Genomic DNA, 19,710 nt, shown 5'->3' with positions numbered 1-19,710 from the left:
GGCCATCGTTTGGTTCTGATTTCGTTGATCGTGATTACTATCGTTGCGGTTGCTGTCGCCGGAGTTTGGTGGAACCTCTTTAGCTCGATTCTGATCGCGGCTCCTCTGGTGAGCTTACGTGCGATATTGAGGACACCTGGTGATACTGAATCGCGATATGGAGCTTTGCTTTCAGGTGTTGATGAAGATGGAGATTCACGAGGAGCCTACATACAGGTTTGATGAATTTTTTAAGAACAAATTCGATTTGATTCCAACAATACTTTTGCTTGTACGATCTTTATATACATGTAAATTGATTGATGATTATGTCACTATGTTGTTTCAGTGGCTATTTTTGTTTCGTATGATCTCATATTTGTTGCATATGGATTGTGAATTGTGATCCAATTTGTGTTCTTGTTGCCAATTACTGCATTCGCATAACACTGAAACCCAAAATTAAAATCAAAATCAAAATCGATTTATCTATTGAATCGAGTTCAGGATCTCTCAATTTGGATTTTTATCTGTATCAAACATGCGACCTTCGGGAAAAATTGAAACATGTTATATACCAAGCAAACCAAACACACTCTAATCCTAGAACCAAACATCCCCTAATGCCATAGAAGGGTAAAATCGGAAAATAAAGCAATTATGAATTTTTTTGCCCAAATGTGCGGCTTTTGTGGAAATAAAAATGGACTTAGGACATAACCTAACATTTCTTGAAATTTTGGGGGCTTTTATGGCATTAGCCCAGTATATATATATATATATATATATATATATATATATATATATATATATATATATATATATATATATATATAAAGAGATAGAGAGAGAGAGAGAGAGAGTTAGGTTCAAATGTTTCTAGCAACTATTGTGTTCATGTATGCACCAATGAGAATTCAGAAAATAATAAAATAATAAAATAATTAAATAAGGGTGATTTAGTAATTTGATATATAAAGTCCATAAATATTTCCTATAATCTAGTTACATTGACTTTTACCCTAATTTCTCCCATATTTATCTACGACCGTTCTTTTTCCCTCGCCCCACTTGTGTTTGTGTGTGTACGAGAGCATGTTCTTCATCATCGACAAACGCTCCTGCATCCCTCATCATCATCATCATCTCGTGATGCGATCTCCATCTTCAATGCATCCTCCCCAATCGCCGACCACCATTGCCACCTAATACCACCGCCAACTACTACTTTCTTCCATGATAATCAGGTTCAGTTTTCAGAGTCTTCTTCAAGCTATCATGTACGATTCTCCCTTGGTTTGATTTCCCTTCTGTCTTTGTTTGAAATTAATTGGATTTCATTGATTGAAAAAAACTGTTAAATATCTACCAATTCATTTTTTCTTCTGATACTAAAAAAATCCAAATATCTACTAATTCATTTTTTGCACTCAAATTTTCTATCTAGTAGTTGTGATTTTAGAAGTGAATCAGAATCAAGAATCAATTTTTCCTGTTATCAATGTTTTTGAATGTTGTTTGTACTGTTGTGTTTTTTGAATGTTGATAATAAAACATGTCTTCCAAGTGTTTGATATAATGTCAAAAAGAGAAATTTTTGTGTAAAAGAGGCAAGTTTGATATTGTCACAACTAGCATTCTTAGCTAGGAGATTATATTTCCATGTAAACGTCAGCTATTGTAAAACCTGTACTTTAAGTGAATATCATGCTATATGCTAAAATGAAATCATTCATTTGAATCCAAACTCCTGATTAAAGTTCAAAACCTAATACAATACACCTCATATATTCAACTATGGGTTGAAAACCCTAAAAATCCCGGTTCAAGTTTATTATGGACTAGAATCCTCTTATTGGGCCTAATGGACCAGTAAACTTTCAATTTGGCTATTTTGGGCCAAGGAACCCTATTTGGGCTCTAATTAGACCCACATTCATGAAACTAAAGTATTTTGGGTCATGTGGGCTTAGAATGATTCATCTTATCTCTAATGGGCCATGATGGGACGTAAATGGTCTCATAAGCCCTAATGGGCCGTAAACTATATTCTTGGGCTTCTTTGGGCCGTGAACCCTCATAAGGGCCCAATGGGCCGAAAATCTTCATCTTGGGCCTCATAAATTCGAACTAAATCAAGAAAGGGCCCAAACTCATTCATTCTCTCTCTTCTTTTCCCTTATACTCGACCCAACAACAAAAGAATTAAAAAGGGAAGGAAATAGAGTTGACACCTCATCAATACCTAATGGATATCCATGCAAGAGTGCATGTATCCATGCAATCCTCAAAACACACTCTTCATAAGTCAACCCTCCCCTCTATCTTATCTCTTCTCACTCTCGGCCATAGAGCCTTCATCACCACCATCACTTTTCATTTTCAAACTCAAGATTCTCTCACCCTTTTTCCTCTCTAGCACAAAGAAATTTCCCCTCCATCCTCCTAGTTTTCGAGACTTTTAAGGGCACATCAAGAACTCTTCATCAAAGCTCATCACTCTTGGTAAGTTTTTGTTTGACTCTATAGTTTAACTTCAAGTTTACACCAAAAATCTCTTCTTAACCCACATCATTTCATGATCTATGCTCTTGGAACTTCATAGATCTCGAAAACCTTCTCAAGAAGCTTGTTAGGGCCGAGACTTTCATTCTCTTCATAAACACCACCCAAACTCTCTAGGGTTGAGCTTCGACGATTTATAGAATGTAGAAGAGGAAAAAGGCGATCAAGAGTGTTTATGGCTTGGCCATCAAAAGCTTATGAGGTAATTATTTCATTCATCCTTAAGCTCTTAGGGCTTTAATGGTGATCTATGGAATTGAATTAAATATGAATGATTACTCTTAAGAAGTTTATTATTGATGTCCTTAAGAGTGTTTAGGAGCTTTGAACAAGCTCTAAATGTGATTTCCAATGTGAAATCTATGTATGTGAAGTTAGGGTTTAAAACCCTAACTAGTGGTTAATGAATTGATGCGTTAGATTAGATTCTAATGAATTGGGTAGTATGCGATGCCTAATTCATTGTTTGGATTAGATTAAGAGATAGAGAATAAGAAATTAGACTTATGATCCATTAAATGGTTATTTTGACTTAAAAAATCATTAAGCTCTTAAGGCATAGAGACCCTCACAGTAACTTAGTGAATAGAAGATATGACTCCATTATGTATGGTTGAAGTTTATGTTGAGAACGAGAAACACATCAATAGTAGCGAGGAAAATAGTTTATCACAAACACATTAAGTCTTGTTATGTGAGGTCGTGATTGTTTTCTTAATATAGTTTGCAAAGAACAAAATATAAATGTGAAAAGTCAATGAAATGCTCTTTATGTTATAATCAACACCGACGATAGTTCACAAACATAATTTTGTAAGATTGTTGGTTATTGTTTTAAAGTTCGAAAAAATATAGTTGTGCAATAATATGGGAGCTTTCAATATGATTATTTTTAGGAATAACTTAAAAAATTATTATGACAGTCTATTTAGCCCAAAGTTTTTTCAAATAACTTGTAAATTCAGAAGATCGTATTATGAATATTATTATTATTTATGATAGGCCTCATATTTTCTATCCACCGTAAATAGTCAACTTAAACAATAAAATAATATTAATAAAAATGGTGGTCTCATATATAGTTGTTGAAAAGAGCTCTTTTATTTTAGATTTTTTTTTAGAACTTTTCAAAAGAGGTAAGCTATGCTTGCATATATTGAAAACAAATTAAAACAATTTAACAAGCTCTATTATTATTGATGTTGTAAGGGTTACTAAAAAGAGGAGAAAAATTAAGTATATTTTTTTTATCTTTAAATGATGAATAGTATTTTAATATATTATTAACTCTATTAAATACGATATTTTTAACATAAATGAAAAATAAATGGAAATAAAAGGTATGAGGAAATTTTATTTCTTAAAAAAAACATTCCATTACATACCAATTATCCTTGGAGGTCAATGCACATTTCAGATGTTACTTTACAAACATTTGTGGAAAGCTGACAGGATGCCCAACTTAGACTTTTGTTAGTCGTCAAAATTAACATTTATTTCTTTCAAAATAGATTTTTTTTATTAAAGAGTTCTAGAAAACTGATATTAAAAACTCAATACTTTTCAAATATGTTTTTAATTACTTGATAAAACTCAAAAGAACGATAATTTCAAGTAGTCTCCGATTTTGCATGTACTGAAAATATTGAAACAAATTTAATGTTTGTAACACTGATCAATAACATCTAATAAATGTAAACAGATCGATAAAAACTTGTTGATGTTTGTTTGTATAGTACAAATTTTGAACTGACAATGTAAATTTCTTATAATCTTACATATGCCTCAACAAGATTTTATATCAAGATAAATTGATCCTTAAAAGCAAAAATTTGCATAGTTTATTTATAATACATCAAACTATATTCATTGCCAGAGGTGTCTCGTGGATTCAAAGGGTTCTGTGCAAAAAATAAAATAAAAATAGCCCTCTATATATAGTTTTTTTTTCTATAAGCAAAATTCCTTATACTATGATAAATGTTATAAAATTAATCAAGACAAAGAACAATAATATTATATACAATTTTACATAGTTATATGAATGTGGAGGCCATCGTAGTATTTTTGGAAGCAAAGTTGCTCAACAATTATTCATAATCAATACTCTCTGATATATCATTCTCAATAGGTATCATTGCTAATATTTTAATTATGAGAATAAACTTGAGTTTTTTGAGTAAGTTACACAAATCGTCCACAGGTTAGGTACCAAAAAACACGTTTAGTCTCTATTTTCAAAAATTAACTCGGACTGTTCCTATGTTTCCATTTCCTTGCACAGTTAGTCTCTATCACCGTTAGCCGTTAGGGGTTTCCGTTTAAATACCCCAAATGCACGTTTAGTCCCTTGTTTCTTTTAAATTTATAATTTCAGTCTCTCGTTTATTTTTAAAATACTATATTGCCATTTTTCTTCGGTTAATAATAATTTATCAATTAAATTAGATAAATTATAAATTTTAAAAACTTTATATTATTTTCATCTCTCTCTCTCTCTCTCTCTCTTTCTCTCTCTCTCTCTCTCGATTCGGGCAACCAACTCATATCATTACCAGCAACCACCTCCTTCCACCCACCCACCCACCCACCCTATCCCTCTTTTTTCTTTAAGATCAACTCCCAAAAAGCACCAGGATCATAACTACTGTCGGACCACTACCGACAGACCACTAATCGCCAATGATGTTAATTTCACCATAGAAAAGAAACACAAAACACACATACATTGTATGTGTGTGCTGGTACGATACAAAGATAGAGGGAAAGAGAGACGAAAATCTAAATTCTGACAACTTCGTTCAGATCTGCGATTTAGGGTACGCCAATAACAACTCCTTTCATTTTCGTCCTCTTTTGTCTTCTCTGTTCAAATATGTGATTTAGAGCATGCCATCAACAACCTTTTACATCTAGATTTCAGATCTATACTTCATTCGTAGATCTATATTTCGATAACTCTTCTCTCTTCTCCGGTGGTGATAAGTGGTGGTTGCAATAGCTGAGAAAGAAGATAGGACACAAATCTAGGGTTTCGATTCTAAATCTCAGTCCCTCTGGATTTTACATTGATGTAGGGATTTCATGACTGATTTTAGGATTAGGGACTTCATCTCGAAAATCAATGTTGATTAAAGGTTTTAAATTAGGATTTAGTGTTGATTGTAAGTTCTAGATTCTGATTCTATCAGATTTGGGTTAGATTTGGGTTTGAGCTTTAGATTTTGGTTATAGTATAAAATTTGGTGTGATGAGCGGTGGTTAGTGAAGGTGCCGACGGTGAAAGGAGATGGTTGTCGGTGATGATATAAGATAGTTGCCCGAATTGAGAAAGAGGACATAGGGAATAGAGAGAAATTAAGAGAGAGAGAGAGAGAGAGAGAGAGAGATGAAAATGATATAAGTTTTTAAAATTTATAATTAATCTAATTTAATTGATAAATTATAAATAAATTAAAAAATAGCAATATAGTATTTTGAAAAGAAACAAGAGACTGGAATGATAAATTTAAAGAAACGAGGGATTATACGTGATTTTGGTAAACGGAAACCATTAATGGCTAACGATGATAAGGACTAACCATGCAAGGAAATGAAAATATAGGGACGGTCAGAGTTAATTTTTAAAAATAGAGACTAAACGTGTTTTTTTGATACCTAACCGATGGACGATTCGTATAATTTAATCTAGTTTTTTTTTTTTTTTTTTTTTTTTTTTTTTTTTTTTGGGATAAACCTATAAATAACCCTATTTTGAGACTTGCTATTTCCTCATCTTTATTTTTTATTGTTATTATTTTTTATTATTATTTTTTTTTTTACATTTTCAGTACCTACTAGATGCTTAGGAGGCATAATTTATGAAAGTTATATATGAACATTAACAATGATGTGAAATCATAAACATTGTTCTGATCAACTAAGTAGATATCACAAAATAGGAACACAATTACGGAAACTAAAAAGAACTAGCAATTAGGAAATCATTCAAATCACTCAAACAAAAATTAAATTACATAATACACTAACATGAAGTTAAAAATTCAGTCATTCAAAATACATTTGTTAGTATGTTATATTTGTTAATCACGATATTAATCAGAATATAAAAATAAGAGACCATTAGATTTAAAAATCCAGAATAATAGAATAGTTGTTAAATTTAAGCCGACAATCAAAATGAGAGACGGAGTCCAATGGAATCTGAAAACCAAGAAACAATAAATGTTACTTAGTTGCCGTAAATTTGAAATTTTGGAGTTGGAACAAAATATGAGTTGTTGCATACATTAACCTAATGCAAATTTTAATTTTAAGCCCAATTTTTAAAAGGTGAGTTATTGTAGTTTTAAATTGACAAAATTGTAAAAATGGTCCATATGGTATGCATTTTTTCTGAGGTTTGGTCAAAACCTCGACTTTTTTGGATTAGTGGACCTGTTAGCCTAGTTTCGATGCGTATTTGGTCCCTCGGTAAACTGAAATGACTATAATGTCCCTCATGTATTTATTTTTCATTTTTCTTTCATTTTTTTAATTTAATATATATTTATCTATTTTCATAATTAATAAATAAAGAGAGGGCCTACCCACTCTCTCCACCATCTCTCTCTCTCTCTCTCTCTCTCTCTCTCTCCGTGTTCATCAAAATTGATCTTCATCTTGTTCATCTAAACTCAAGTCATCTCCGTCACCCCTACCTCTTCGCACCCGATGCACATCTGTATTTCAGACAACACCAAAATCAAGGTCTCTCGTCCCCTCCACCTTCTTTCGTCAATTTCTCCATTTATAACAATGAGGTTCCGACGAAAACCATATCAAGAACACAGTCGGATCTGAGCAGAACCAGATGGAGGGAAAATTGGTGACGAGATCTTCCTCGATATTTGATGCAACATTGTGAGTTTAGATGAGGTTTTTTTTATAGGTTTTTGGTTTATGTTTTGTTGATTTCATCATCAGAATCGAATGGATTGGAGGTGGGTTGAGAACAAATTTTCAAACCTTGATTTCTTGAAGGTGGAGGCGTCTAACGGCGACGTTGATGGCATCCGTGAGGTTCGTCTTCATTTTCCACAGAGATTTTCGTACTAGACTAGCCATTGGTGTTTGTATGAGGTTTGAAGATCATCACCCGAGTTTCCAATAAACAACAGAGTGGAGAGTGAGTGCTGGAGTTTGTGTGTGTGTTTTTGTTTCTGGTAATCAATTTGAGAGAGTGCGTGTGTCTTCTTATTTTTGGAAACCGATTTGGGTGTGGGTGTTCATCCCCCCAATAAATTGATTTTTTTGACTTGTTCATCCCTCATTATTCATCAGAGAGAACAAAATCATCATGGATCAAACATTGAGTAATCATTGGAGCTTCTCAAAGCGTCAAACTTCAGCTTCAAAGACCAGTTTAGGTGTGGCCTATGTTGGATTGAGTTCATACACACACATGAACTCGAATATGAAATCGAGTCGGATCTGAAATGGAGTTTGAAAATCAAAGAACACAGAACAAAGAACATGAAATCGTTTTTCAAGACCAAGTCCAAATGATCGAAGAACATAAGAACCATGAACACGAAATCATTTTTGGACCTGATGTATGTTCAAGAACACATATAGGTTTTCATTTTTCATGATGTTCATCAGAAACACGAGAGAGAGAGAGAGAGAGAGAGAAGAGAGAGAGAGAGAGAGAGAGAGAGAGAGAATCTATTGTTTTTTAGTTAATAAAATAAATAAATAAGTATTAAAATTAAAAAAATAAAAGAAAAATAGAAAATAAATACCCAAGGGTATTAAAGTCATTTCAGTTTACCGAGGGGCAAAATCCACAACGAAACTAGCTCAAAAGGACCACGAAACCAAAAAAATCGAGGTGTGGACTAAACCTTAGAAAAAATGCATACCACATTGACCATTTTTTGCAATTTTGTCTTTTAAATTTAGCATGACTCTTGAAATTGAAACACAACTTGATCTTTTATCTTTGGATTACATAAAGCTAAAACATGAAGAGTAAACTGAACCATATGTAAATTTGACCCCTTTCCTTGATATTCTTGATATGAGCCATATTCAATCTGAAGGACGTCCCTATTTGACAAATAAAAACTATAAATTTTGGACTCATGTTTTATTAGTTTAAGTAACTATGAAAAAACTCATCCACGCTCTTATTTTCTTAGTGGCTTTCTCCATTCTCCATAATGTTCGCTTCAGGACACCTTTTTGTGGGCTATATTTAAGGTGATCGTAGATATTTTAAAATGTGGCCCCTAAAAAATTCTGAAATTATCACATTGATGCTTTTATCCTATTATCTTGTTCTATTCTCTGCCTTTGCATGTCTTTATTTTTAATATAATAAGTTAAATTCAAAAAATAATATGTTGTTATAAATATATTTGTCATATCAACATATTCTTGTTTTAACTATATATTTTGAAAAATCTATTCAATCATAATAATGGTATCCAAATTCAAAACAAGTTTCATTACTATAATTGATAAATTTATCCAAGTTTAATAATATCATAATAAAATTAAATTAAAAATAAAATACTGAATCATATAAATTTAATAAATTATAATACTTTAACCAAAAAGAAAAGAAAAACTATAATAGGAAAAAAAATATAATACTTTATGTCTAAGAATAAATAAACGTATGTTATTTTTAAAGAATAGGTTCACATCATCACATGGGCCGGCTTTTAATCGGCTAGTCACTAGCTGTGGTGTGGCATAATGCGTGCATATAAATATTGACCAAGGAATCGGTCTACTATTGTATCACCGGTTGACCCGATTTAGATTTTTATTCTATCAAACAAATATCAATTAATTAATTTTATGTTTTCAAGGATACTATTATACATGAATTGCACATTTTCATTTAGCATTGAATCTTAACACCCATAAAACATGTTCGATTGGATGCTGATTGATTACAAGTGTCATGGAGAAAATACATAAACCATCACATCCCTAATGTGCTACTTTATGCCAAAACTTTGAATCATGTGGTGTATAATGTGTAGAATAATTGGTATTGTTATTCCTGCATCGTGTGTCATTTATATGATGGTTTGTGTAAATGTAGAGGTGCACAAAGTGGATTGGTTTTGGTCAACAAAAGACATAACAATTAAAATCAGATTGAGTTAAACTTGATCGTTTTTAAACTGGTTTCTGAGTAAAATTATCTAAAACTATAGGAAGCTGTTAAAATCGGGTTGAAACCAAATTCGATGAAACCGGTTTGTAAAAACCTACCTGTTTGCATATTTTTTGTATTTTGCCAAACTTGCTTTTGGTGTTGGAATTTAACGAAACTTTCATGGTTGATCGGAAACTGGCAAATAAGAAAAACTCATGACTATGCCATAAGCTAAGGTATTTTTTGGTCATTTGGGACCGTTTAGGGGTTCAAAATAGTATTTTTAACTTTTAATTTTAGAAAAATATTTCCCAAGCATCTGGTATACTACAAGACATTGAAAGACCTCTAAAATCTTGTATAAACGAAAAATTAAAGAAATTGTGGATGAAGATGATATTTTTTACTATGTGAAAACCGTTTTTTATAGGTTTGAAAACTGGTTTCACTTATAAAATCCTCAAATCGATATAAACCGTTGGACCGTTTTCAACCAAACCGGTTCCTAAATCAAATCATATCGGTTTGAAACCAGTTTCGAATCATAAACAGGCAATGGATCTAGGCCAACTTTTGAGCCTAGGTAATTGATAAAACATTGTGTAAATATAGTGGATCTTAATTTGAGCCCAAATCTAATTAATAAAGTTGACTCATGATATAGGTGCGACCCTCTTTTTATGCGCCTATACATACCAATTTTCACTCATGGAATTGTTTGGCCCAACAATAATATATAAAGTTGTTTTATATGTTCGATATATAGAGTTCCGATTTTATTTTATTTTATTTTATTTTATTTTATTTTATTTTTTTTAATATGGGTAGAGACTCTTAACATATATACATATAAAGAACCATATCGCATTAATGTCAACACTAGCATTTTCTGTACCATTTGATCCATGTAAACCTATCTCAAGGCTTATGGAGGTTAATCGCAAAACACTAACAATATTTTAGGCGTGTCAGGATTTGAACATGGACTTTCGGTGTGTAATTTCACAACTTAACCACTAGTCTCTCATCGCGATGGCAAAAAAAAGAAATTAATATATTAAATCACACCATCTGAGCAGCCCACTTAAACCCACTAAATATTTTTTGGAAAAAACGGTAAGTCTCACCAATGAGCACCCATGTAAACTCAAAAATTTGGTAAAAACTATGGTATTGGAGTTATGCTATGATGATTTTTTTTCATTTTCTGCATAATAAATCTATGTGGAATTACATTAGCAGGGTATAGTCGTACAGGTTCAACCGACGATATGAGAAAATTATTGATTAATAATTACACAACATCAGACGATGTGTAGGATACTTGATAATTACATAGATCAACAGCTTAGTCATTCCACGTATATTATGTTATCATTTATTAATGACTTCTCTCGTTACACTTCAGTTTATCACATGTTTGATTTCTTCTCTATTTTTAGTAACTTTTTTGCCCTTGTAAAGTTTAGCAACCAGAAGTGATAAAATGTTTCAAATGTGACTTTGAAGGAATATACCTCTTTAACTTTTTTTTTTTTCACAATTACTTGCCTATGATGGAAGTATACACCAATCTTCTTATATCAATACTCCCCAACAAAATGATGTTGCTAAAAGCATAGAAATATTATTAAAACAACTTGTTCCTTATTGTTGTCAACGTTCCTAGTAGAAACACTTTTAAAACCCGCTACTTATGTCATTAATTGCATCCCTACAACTCATAATTCACGTTTTTCTCATTTTGAAAAATTATATGGACATATAGGTGATTATTCTGCTCTACATGTCTTTGGTTGTACCTCTTTTGTTCTCAAATATCATGTTGAGCGTAACAAGTTGTCAATTGCTAGACTCTAGAGAAGGCAACAACGATGATTTCTAGATGCATCAACCACAAATGGGTATAAAAATGGTTTCCTCAAAAGTGAAAAAAGTAGCAAAAATAAAACAAAAAATTACAAATAACGTCACATAAGTCCATACCCATTAAGTATTACTATGATGTGTACAATATTACTAACCCAAACATTTACAATCTATGTCCAACAAGATGTCAATGACATTAACTATTAAACCACTGCTTTTTTCTAATTTACTTTACAAGATTCACACAATATCCCCATATGAACACACATTCTTCATGCAACTCCAAAAGATCCACACACCATATCCTCCCTTTAACCCTCAGAACAAATGGGTGGATGTGATTTGGAGAAAAAAACACCAAAATAATCGAGCAAGATCATATCTTATAATGTTGTATTTCATTAAAATTCAAGAACATATGATGAATGTTCTAAGTGCCTGGTGATGCATTGCCTGTTGTACTTGAGAGAATAATGAATGCACAAACAACCGAAAGTGAAAACACAGAAACCCAAGTGTTTTCTGTGTACATTTCAATGGCATCTGTGAAAGAAAACTGAGTCCTGCTTTCTGCCCAGTTTCTTATTCTATCTGCTTCTGCAGCATACAATGCTCTCCCCTACACAATAAAAAAGTTTTTCAAGACTCTTTTTGTATACCCATTTGGGTAAATAACAAAAAGATTGTATAAAGTTTGAAACTTTATTAGTAAATAAAGCTACCCACAAGAAATTGGAACTAAAATGGTTCTAGGGTTGTACACTTGTGAGCACTAGGCTCTTATGTCAGCCAGATACACACTGTGTACCTGATTTACATCTCACATGATGGGGTGGGACTGTGTCTGTGTGGGCCCCAGTTCAGGTAGTTTGAGATTTTTTTTGTTTACCTCATCATCAAACCATCTTTTTCGTCTTAACCATGCGGTGACCAAAGCAAGCAAGATTCTTGGTGGGGTCAAGTAATTAATGGATTTACCACTTCCCTTTATGACCCGCATACGTGGGACCAAAGTTCTAGCAACGGTTTCCGGAAGCTCACATATTATGTTGAACATTTGTTTGTTTTGAATACTCGATCCACTGCATCCCAAAAAAGACAAAGTCATTAAGTGTCGTCAGGATAAAGTAATGTATACATAATATATTTGAAAAGAAACACCTATATATAGCTTAATGTATTAAGACTGTGTTTGGCGCGCCACAACTAGCTTATTTTTCGAGCTTTTTTAAATTGTCATATTTGGCAAGCCAAAAAGTAGTTGATAAGCTAGCTGCTTAAAAAGCTACTTTGAGTAAACCTTTCTTAAAATTTCCTGAATTAATTATAAAAAACATATTCTTTTAAATGTCCATTTATGTCATTTTATATCTTTCAGCTAGTTTTTGCCAAACGTCATTTTTTGTCAGTTAGCTTATAAGCTAACAACCAGTTTTTCAGCTATCAGTTAGTTTTTCAGTTACTAGCTAGCTTTTCAGTTAGTCTGCAAAACATAACCTAAGTCATGTGTCCATTGAGTAAAAGGAAATGGTTTGCATACCTTAAGAGCAAATCGGTGAGAACCATGCCTGGAGAAGCTGTATGAACTCCAACTTTAGATTTCTTGCATTCTTTGAATAATGATGATTGAAGTTGTCTAAGACCACATTTTGTTGACCCGTAGCTATTGCACACAAAAAAAAAGAGAAAGAATACAAGTTTCATCAAGATAATCCACAACAAAAAGATCACCATCATCTGTTAAAATTGAACAAGAAACCAAATTCTAAATCTTGAAAAAAAAGACTAGAAATCAAGAAAACCATTAGGCTGCATTTGTTAAACGTGACAAGACTCTGCATTTGTTCCATGCTTTTGGGTGTAACAAATTTGTCTCATTGACATGTCATATCATGTCATTTTAGTTATGTCATGTCATGTCTCATGTCATGTCATGTAATGTCATGTCGGATAAGAAAGGGCTTACACAGCGGTCAAAGGGGTGCTTGACCCACCAGATCCAGCACCATCCATGTTAAAAATATGACCACCTCGATGTTGATTGCCCATGATACGCATTGCTTCACGAGTGCATAGAATAGATCCAACTAAATTCGTAGAGACAATCTATTCACACCCAAAAGAAAGGAAAAAAAATCACTTCTAAAATTAAAAAAGTTACAAAAAAGGGGTCTGAGAAATACAAATAAAAGAAACAACGAACCTGTTGTATATCTTCATCACTAAACTGCAACAATGGTCTAAATCCTTTGTTTGTCCCAGCATTATTTATCTACTCATGGATTAAATGGCAAAAAGGAACAAAACCCTTATAAAAAGTTAAACTTACAGCAAAAAGAGTCGAGTACAAAATTAGTCCCTGTGCTTTCTGATTTTTAACTTGTTTACACCAAAACTTAAAATAATTTTTTCAATTTTGGTCCTTACTTCAAGGTTTCGTATCCAATTTTGGTCCTTATTTCAAGGTTCCTAGAACGATATGAAACATTGAAATAAGGACCAAAATTGAAACAAATGTTTCAATTTTGGATTGACAAAGTAAAAACCAGAAAGTACGGGGACCAATTTTGTAATTTTCTCTTAACATCAACTACTCACCCAAATATCAATGGAACCAAGTTGATCAACAGCAAAGTTTGCCAATTTCTTAACATCATTAGGGTCACAAACATCACATGAAGTGCCTATCACTTTTGCATATTCTAGATTTTTTGAAGATGAACTCATTTTGGTGTTCAAACCTTCTTGTAAATTCTCCTCAAGCTCTCTAATTGTCATGTCGACAGATTCTTTGCTAAAAGAAGAAGAAAAAAACATAAAGACAAGTATCGATCAATAAACATTATATGTAAAATTTGAAATTCTTGTTTATAAAAATTAAAAAGTTAACCTTCTTGAAGCAATAACCACATGATCCCCTGAAAGTAGAAACTCGCGTGCAAGTGCTTTTCCAAGTCCCCTAGTACTATATCATGTAATTACAAAACATAATTTTAATTATTTTTTTATTGCAAGACATTGTACTTTAAAAAATATCTATTTACTTACAAGAGTAAATTACACAAATGGTCCCTATGGTTTGGGGGGTAATTTACACGTTTGGTCCCTAACTTATTTTTTTAACTCGGAAGGTCTGTACTGTTTGTTTTTGTTGCGTGCTTGGTCCATGTCTTACCTAAAAAGACTATTTTGCCATTGATTTTTTAATTAATTTAAATAAACACATCCCAACTCCACTTCCATCTCACCTTACTTTATCTTACCTACCCCACCTTATTTAAATAAATTAAAAAAATCAAGGGCTAAATAGTCTTTTTAGGTAAGACAGGGACCAAGCACGCAACAAAAACAAACTATAGCGACCTTCCGAGTTAAAAAAATAAGTTAGGGACCAAACATACAAATTACCCCAAACCATAGGGACCATTCATGTAATTTACTCTACTTACAACATTGTACTTTTAATGCTTTCTTTATTTGGATATAGTACTTTTAAAGATCTATTTAATTATATATAGTAGTGAAAATTGTTTTGTATTTAATTGATAGATTTTTCAAAGTATAATGTTGTAATATGAAGAAGAGAAATGAAAGTATGATGCTATTTTTTGTACCTTCCGGTTATGACAACATTCCTGGGACCCGCACGACTAAATTCATCCAAGACCATATTGGAACCAATCATGGTTCCAATTATAATGCCTCCAACCCAACTATACCATATTAAATCATTCATTTCACCTTCTCCACCTTCATATCAAAATTCCAATTAATTGTGAAATTAAAGTTTTAGAATCTTGTTTTGAAAAACCTTTCTCATGAACTAACCTGACAAATTGAATCCAATTGACAAAATTACCCCCGTGCTCATCATGGTCACGATATATCTCCCTAGATGAAGAGCAATCTACATGTTTTCAAGAAAGTGAAAAAAGACTAATAATATATCGTCATAGGTAAGTAATATTTTGCATGAATTTGCAATTTACTAATATATAAATTGATAAAAAAAACTATCATTACTGGTAATTTATATAAAAAGATAAATTCATCAAAGTTTCAAATAATCTACCAAGTTATTTTGCAAAGGATAATACCATTATAAATTCAAAACTAGTTGTAGACCTATGGGTTTAAACAAATATTATATTTGGTATTAATAAAAAATAATTTAAATACAAACTAAATTATACTAATACATAAGTTAATCGTATACTTATAATATATTAAAAATAAATAATTCCAATGGCAATTAATCATATAAATAATAATTAACAAATAAATTAACTATAGTATATACTTGCGAATTGTTGGGAGATAAAATTGAAGAACTAACCTTTGACAAATTCTCCTCCAACTTCTCGATCGAATCATCCTTGGGTAAAATCAAACATTTAACAGCTTCCATTAACTTATTACCATCGAACTTAAAATCCCCCAAATTTCTGGAACTACCTTTATCTTTTTCGTCATCATCTCTCTTAAACGACCTACAGGGTTGCACACACAGCCCACGTCTAGAAACTGGTATTGGATCCCAAAAGATTGATCTCCGGCAGAAGCCCAGTTGCAGAGGCGCCGATTGGGTGCTTCTGTGGTGGCAATCCGGCGGATTTGTCGGAAATTTGGCCACCGTCGCCATTACCGGAATTCGGGTTTGCCGAGATTCTAGAGGTTTCCTAAAAAAAGTGCAATGGATCCGATTCTTGTGAGATGGAGGTGGGGTTTAGTTCATTTGATTTTATGAAATTTGAAAAAAATAAAAAAAATATATAAAGATACGAGAGTGCGAAGGCCACACGTTACAGGATGATCATCTTCTGGTCCCGTTAGTTTGGTTCAGAATGTTGGCTTCTTCTTGATTGAAGTTCCCAAACTGCCCTTCTGAATGGCGCCAAGGTTTTGACACCATTTGTTAACTAGGGGGCAAACTTGTCTAAAATCATTTTCTTTCTTTGGAAAGCCAGATCATAATCATCAAAAATCAAACCTTATTGTATTCCATAATACAATCAACAAACTAATATTTTAATTTCAAGGCTTGCAACAATTTGCATATGGTATTTTCATGTGTATATTGGTTACTATTGTGAAAAATTGGTCATCTAATTTCCAGTAGTAGTCATATTAATAAGGCAATTTAAAGATAAGTATGTATTAGAACCTAAAAGTCAGATGGCATACATTCCTAATTTGCATCAAATGAAATGGGTTTGTGGTACTATGGAGTGCAATGAGGTTTAGCCAAGGGTTGGTTTAAGGATAAGTCGTCATCGATTATCGGTTGGTCTCTTCCACGTTATCTCTTTCAACTTTTAATAATGTAATTGTTAGGAATAAACAAGAATAAATCACACGTACAAATATATAATATTTAACGTGGTTCGATCAATGTGATATGCGTCTTCACAACATGAGAAAACATTTTATACACGAGTTTGAAAGCGATAGAACACTACTATTAAAAACTCTAGCTATCAGTCATTATATATATATATATATATATATATATATATATATATATATATATATATATATATATATAGAGAGAGAGAGAGAGGTTGTGAATCTGATATAAAAACCCTAAACAACAATACGAGATGGGCACAACCCTAAATACACATCAAGTCATCAACACAGGTCCATACCGTGGGGGGCTCCACCCCCTACACCCCATGGGATAAGTATTTGTTGTGTATAGTTTCAGGCCTAACATCCCTTAACCTACTCCAAAATTTTCTCACTTTGAAAACCGATGTTAGTTTATTTCAAGACTTTAATTCTTAAGTCACCTTTAAAAATAATTCATTCTTTTTTATATACAAACATGTGTCAAAATCAAATAAACTATAATCAAACTCTACATGAAACATGACTTTTCCTTCATAAAGTATCAACAATTAAAGAAAGAATGTATCAACTAAAGACATACCAACAATTCCCATGTAATTTATGAATGCAATCGGTGATGATATAATGATGATTATATAATATTGAATATTGTTGGTGATTTCCTTCTAGTGTAACTGAAATTTATATAATTATATTAGTTTCAAAGAAAATTAATAATATGATCTAATTCAAGTCCAGTTGCGTGGAATACACACTAGTATTTGGTTTGATCCTAAACATGACAAATTATGGGGGGTCAATAGGGTCGTGCTCCTTGCATGGTTCAAATTGGCAAGCCCCTTGGTCGAGAGGAAAAGACCTGAAACTCTATATGATTACAAATTAGAACTACAATGAAAAAACACATATACAAATAGTGGATTGATGTAGAAAACCCCAAAATATGTTTGATCTTACACAGAACTTAATGCAAAGTTAATTTACAAAGTTGCAAACCTATTGTAATGAAAAGTAAAACAACTATTATATAGCCAAAATAAAATTGTTTTGTGGCCAAAGTTGATGTATGGCTAAAGCTCATATATACCCAAGTTGTTCTATATCCACATATATTGTACGCCAAAGTTGTTGTATGGCGGAAACTGCTATATACTTAATTTGTTATACGAAGTGGTTGTATGTCATAGCTGATGTATGTCAAAAGTGTTACGCGATGTTGATGTATGCCAAAGTTGTTATACGAAATTCTGAAAAACGATTATAATTTCTCTGTAGCCAAAAATAACTTTCGAAAAAACTCTCATTTGATTTGGTGTATTTTTATGGCTTTAGTTTCAAATTTTTTTCAATAAGACTTTTATCGATAACCATCGTTTTTATTGAATAATTATATCCAACAAACAATTTTTATACATCAAATGATAAAAACATAATTAATTACTAAAATGTTAAACATACTAAAAGTTGAAAAGATATATGAGATGTCATGCAAAATGTGGTCTACAAGTAATATATATAAATCTATAAAAAGAATATAACTCATTGCATAAATATAAAATCTTGTCTTTCTCTCAAAAAAAAAATTGTTTATTATAATTCATGGATGGTTTGGAAATATTATAAAATATGATTAATGTAAAACCGAAGAATAAGAAAATTCTAGAAGTCATTGTAGCAAGCACAATGATGGCGTGTGATTGCTTGAAGCAAGTGCACTCTTGTAACTTGTAAGTTTTTCTTATACTTCTCAGTAGTTGCATGTTTTTCGCTTGGACCCTAACTATTAAAAAATACTAAAATTTTGTTAGAAAAATGTGTTTTAAACATATTGAATATGGTCAAAATTTAGTTTGAGCCTAAGTTTCCCCTTCGCTAACAATGGTCAAAATTATGTAAGGTTTCTGTGTATGTATTTTGTGATTTCAATTGTTTTCTGCCTTTAAAATCTAAATGCTACTTGCAAATTGGTTGGTCTTATGTAATTTCTATATTTATTTATGGGTTTCTAATATTTATATCTAACTAATTTTTTTCAGTGGTATCGTCACCCCGATACATATTTTTCAAGAATGCATGAACAACATATTGTTGAAGAATGCAACATATTCCTAAAGAATGTATCAACAACATGTTTTTAAAGAATAAATCAATAACATATTCTTGAATAATACATCTACAAAATATTTTTAAAGAATGAATCAATAGCATATTCTTAAATAATACGTCAACATATTTATTACATTGCTCATTTAATTTATATCATTCCCATGAAAATTTCATAATCACACTTATAATTTATGTTTTTTTTTTTTTTTTTTTTTTTTTTTGTCTTTTAGTTCTTTCATTCTCAATAGAATTTTAGATTTGGTACTTGTATTTTATTGTCATTATTTTGAGAATTACATATTTGAAATTGTAATTTATTTTCATTTTTACAAGAAAGTAGATTTCATACCTGTATTTTATGTATTTTTCTCTTTCATTATATGATTCTCATGATAATAGTGGTTTAGTGGTTCAAAAAAATTTATCAGTAAATACATTTTTTAAAGAATTAAATCTAATTGCAAAGTAAAAGAATGATAAAATGAATAAGAATTATAAGAATGGATACTACAAAATAAGAAGAATAATAATAATGGATATTAAAATCCCTAGAAAATAGTTTTGAATATGTAGAATGAATTCGTTTTCTTTAAGAATGAAAGCAAAATATGTGATAATGAACTAGAAAACATAATTGAATGTGTTGAAGTGTAATCCAAAAAAAAATCTGGTTTAGTTTAAGT

At 31.6% G+C, this 19,710-nt stretch overlaps 1 protein-coding gene and 1 long non-coding RNA gene across 2 annotated transcripts; one reads left to right on the top strand and one right to left on the bottom strand.

Moving 5' to 3' along the window:
• Nucleotides 1-7,123: 7,123 nt before the first annotated feature.
• On the top strand, nucleotides 7,124-7,842 carry LOC145133240 (uncharacterized). Its single transcript, XR_013718497.1, has 2 exons — nucleotides 7,124-7,446; nucleotides 7,510-7,842. It is a non-coding gene; the product is annotated as an uncharacterized LOC145133240 (long non-coding RNA).
• Nucleotides 7,843-11,658: 3,816 nt separating this feature from the next.
• Nucleotides 11,659-16,331, bottom strand: LOC145131705 (putative chlorophyll(ide) b reductase NYC1, chloroplastic). The gene is made up of 10 exons (XM_079066362.1): nucleotides 15,906-16,331; nucleotides 15,398-15,476; nucleotides 15,184-15,319; nucleotides 14,460-14,534; nucleotides 14,168-14,363; nucleotides 13,773-13,841; nucleotides 13,536-13,675; nucleotides 13,110-13,232; nucleotides 12,459-12,651; nucleotides 11,659-12,188 (listed from the first exon to the last, which is right to left on the bottom strand). The coding sequence occupies exons 1-10, from the start codon at nucleotides 16,209-16,211 to the stop codon at nucleotides 12,000-12,002; spliced, it is 1,506 nt and encodes a 501-aa protein (XP_078922488.1). The 5' UTR covers nucleotides 16,212-16,331; the 3' UTR covers nucleotides 11,659-11,999.
• Between the last annotated feature and the right edge of the window lie 3,379 nt (nucleotides 16,332-19,710).

Source organism: Lactuca virosa, chromosome 8 (assembly GCF_052849685.1).
Source record: "Lactuca virosa cultivar CGN04683 chromosome 8, Lactuca_virosa_CGN04683_v6, whole genome shotgun sequence".
NCBI classification, from domain to species: domain Eukaryota; kingdom Viridiplantae; phylum Streptophyta; class Magnoliopsida; order Asterales; family Asteraceae; genus Lactuca; species Lactuca virosa.
Note: the sequence above shows the minus strand (reverse complement) of the source record. Positions and strands in the feature narration are given on the sequence as shown.

Coding starts and splice junctions, on each gene's coding strand:
- LOC145131705 (XM_079066362.1), bottom strand. CDS start 16,211: ATGGCGACGGTGGCCAAATTTCCGACAAATCCGCCGGATTGCCACCAC. Junction 14,535..15,183: donor AATGTTGTCATAACCGGAAG/GTACAAAAAATA, acceptor TACATGATATAG/TACTAGGGGACTTGGAAAAG. Junction 13,233..13,535: donor AGCACCCCTTTGACCGCTGT/GTAAGCCCTTTC, acceptor TGTGTGCAATAG/CTACGGGTCAACAAAATGTG.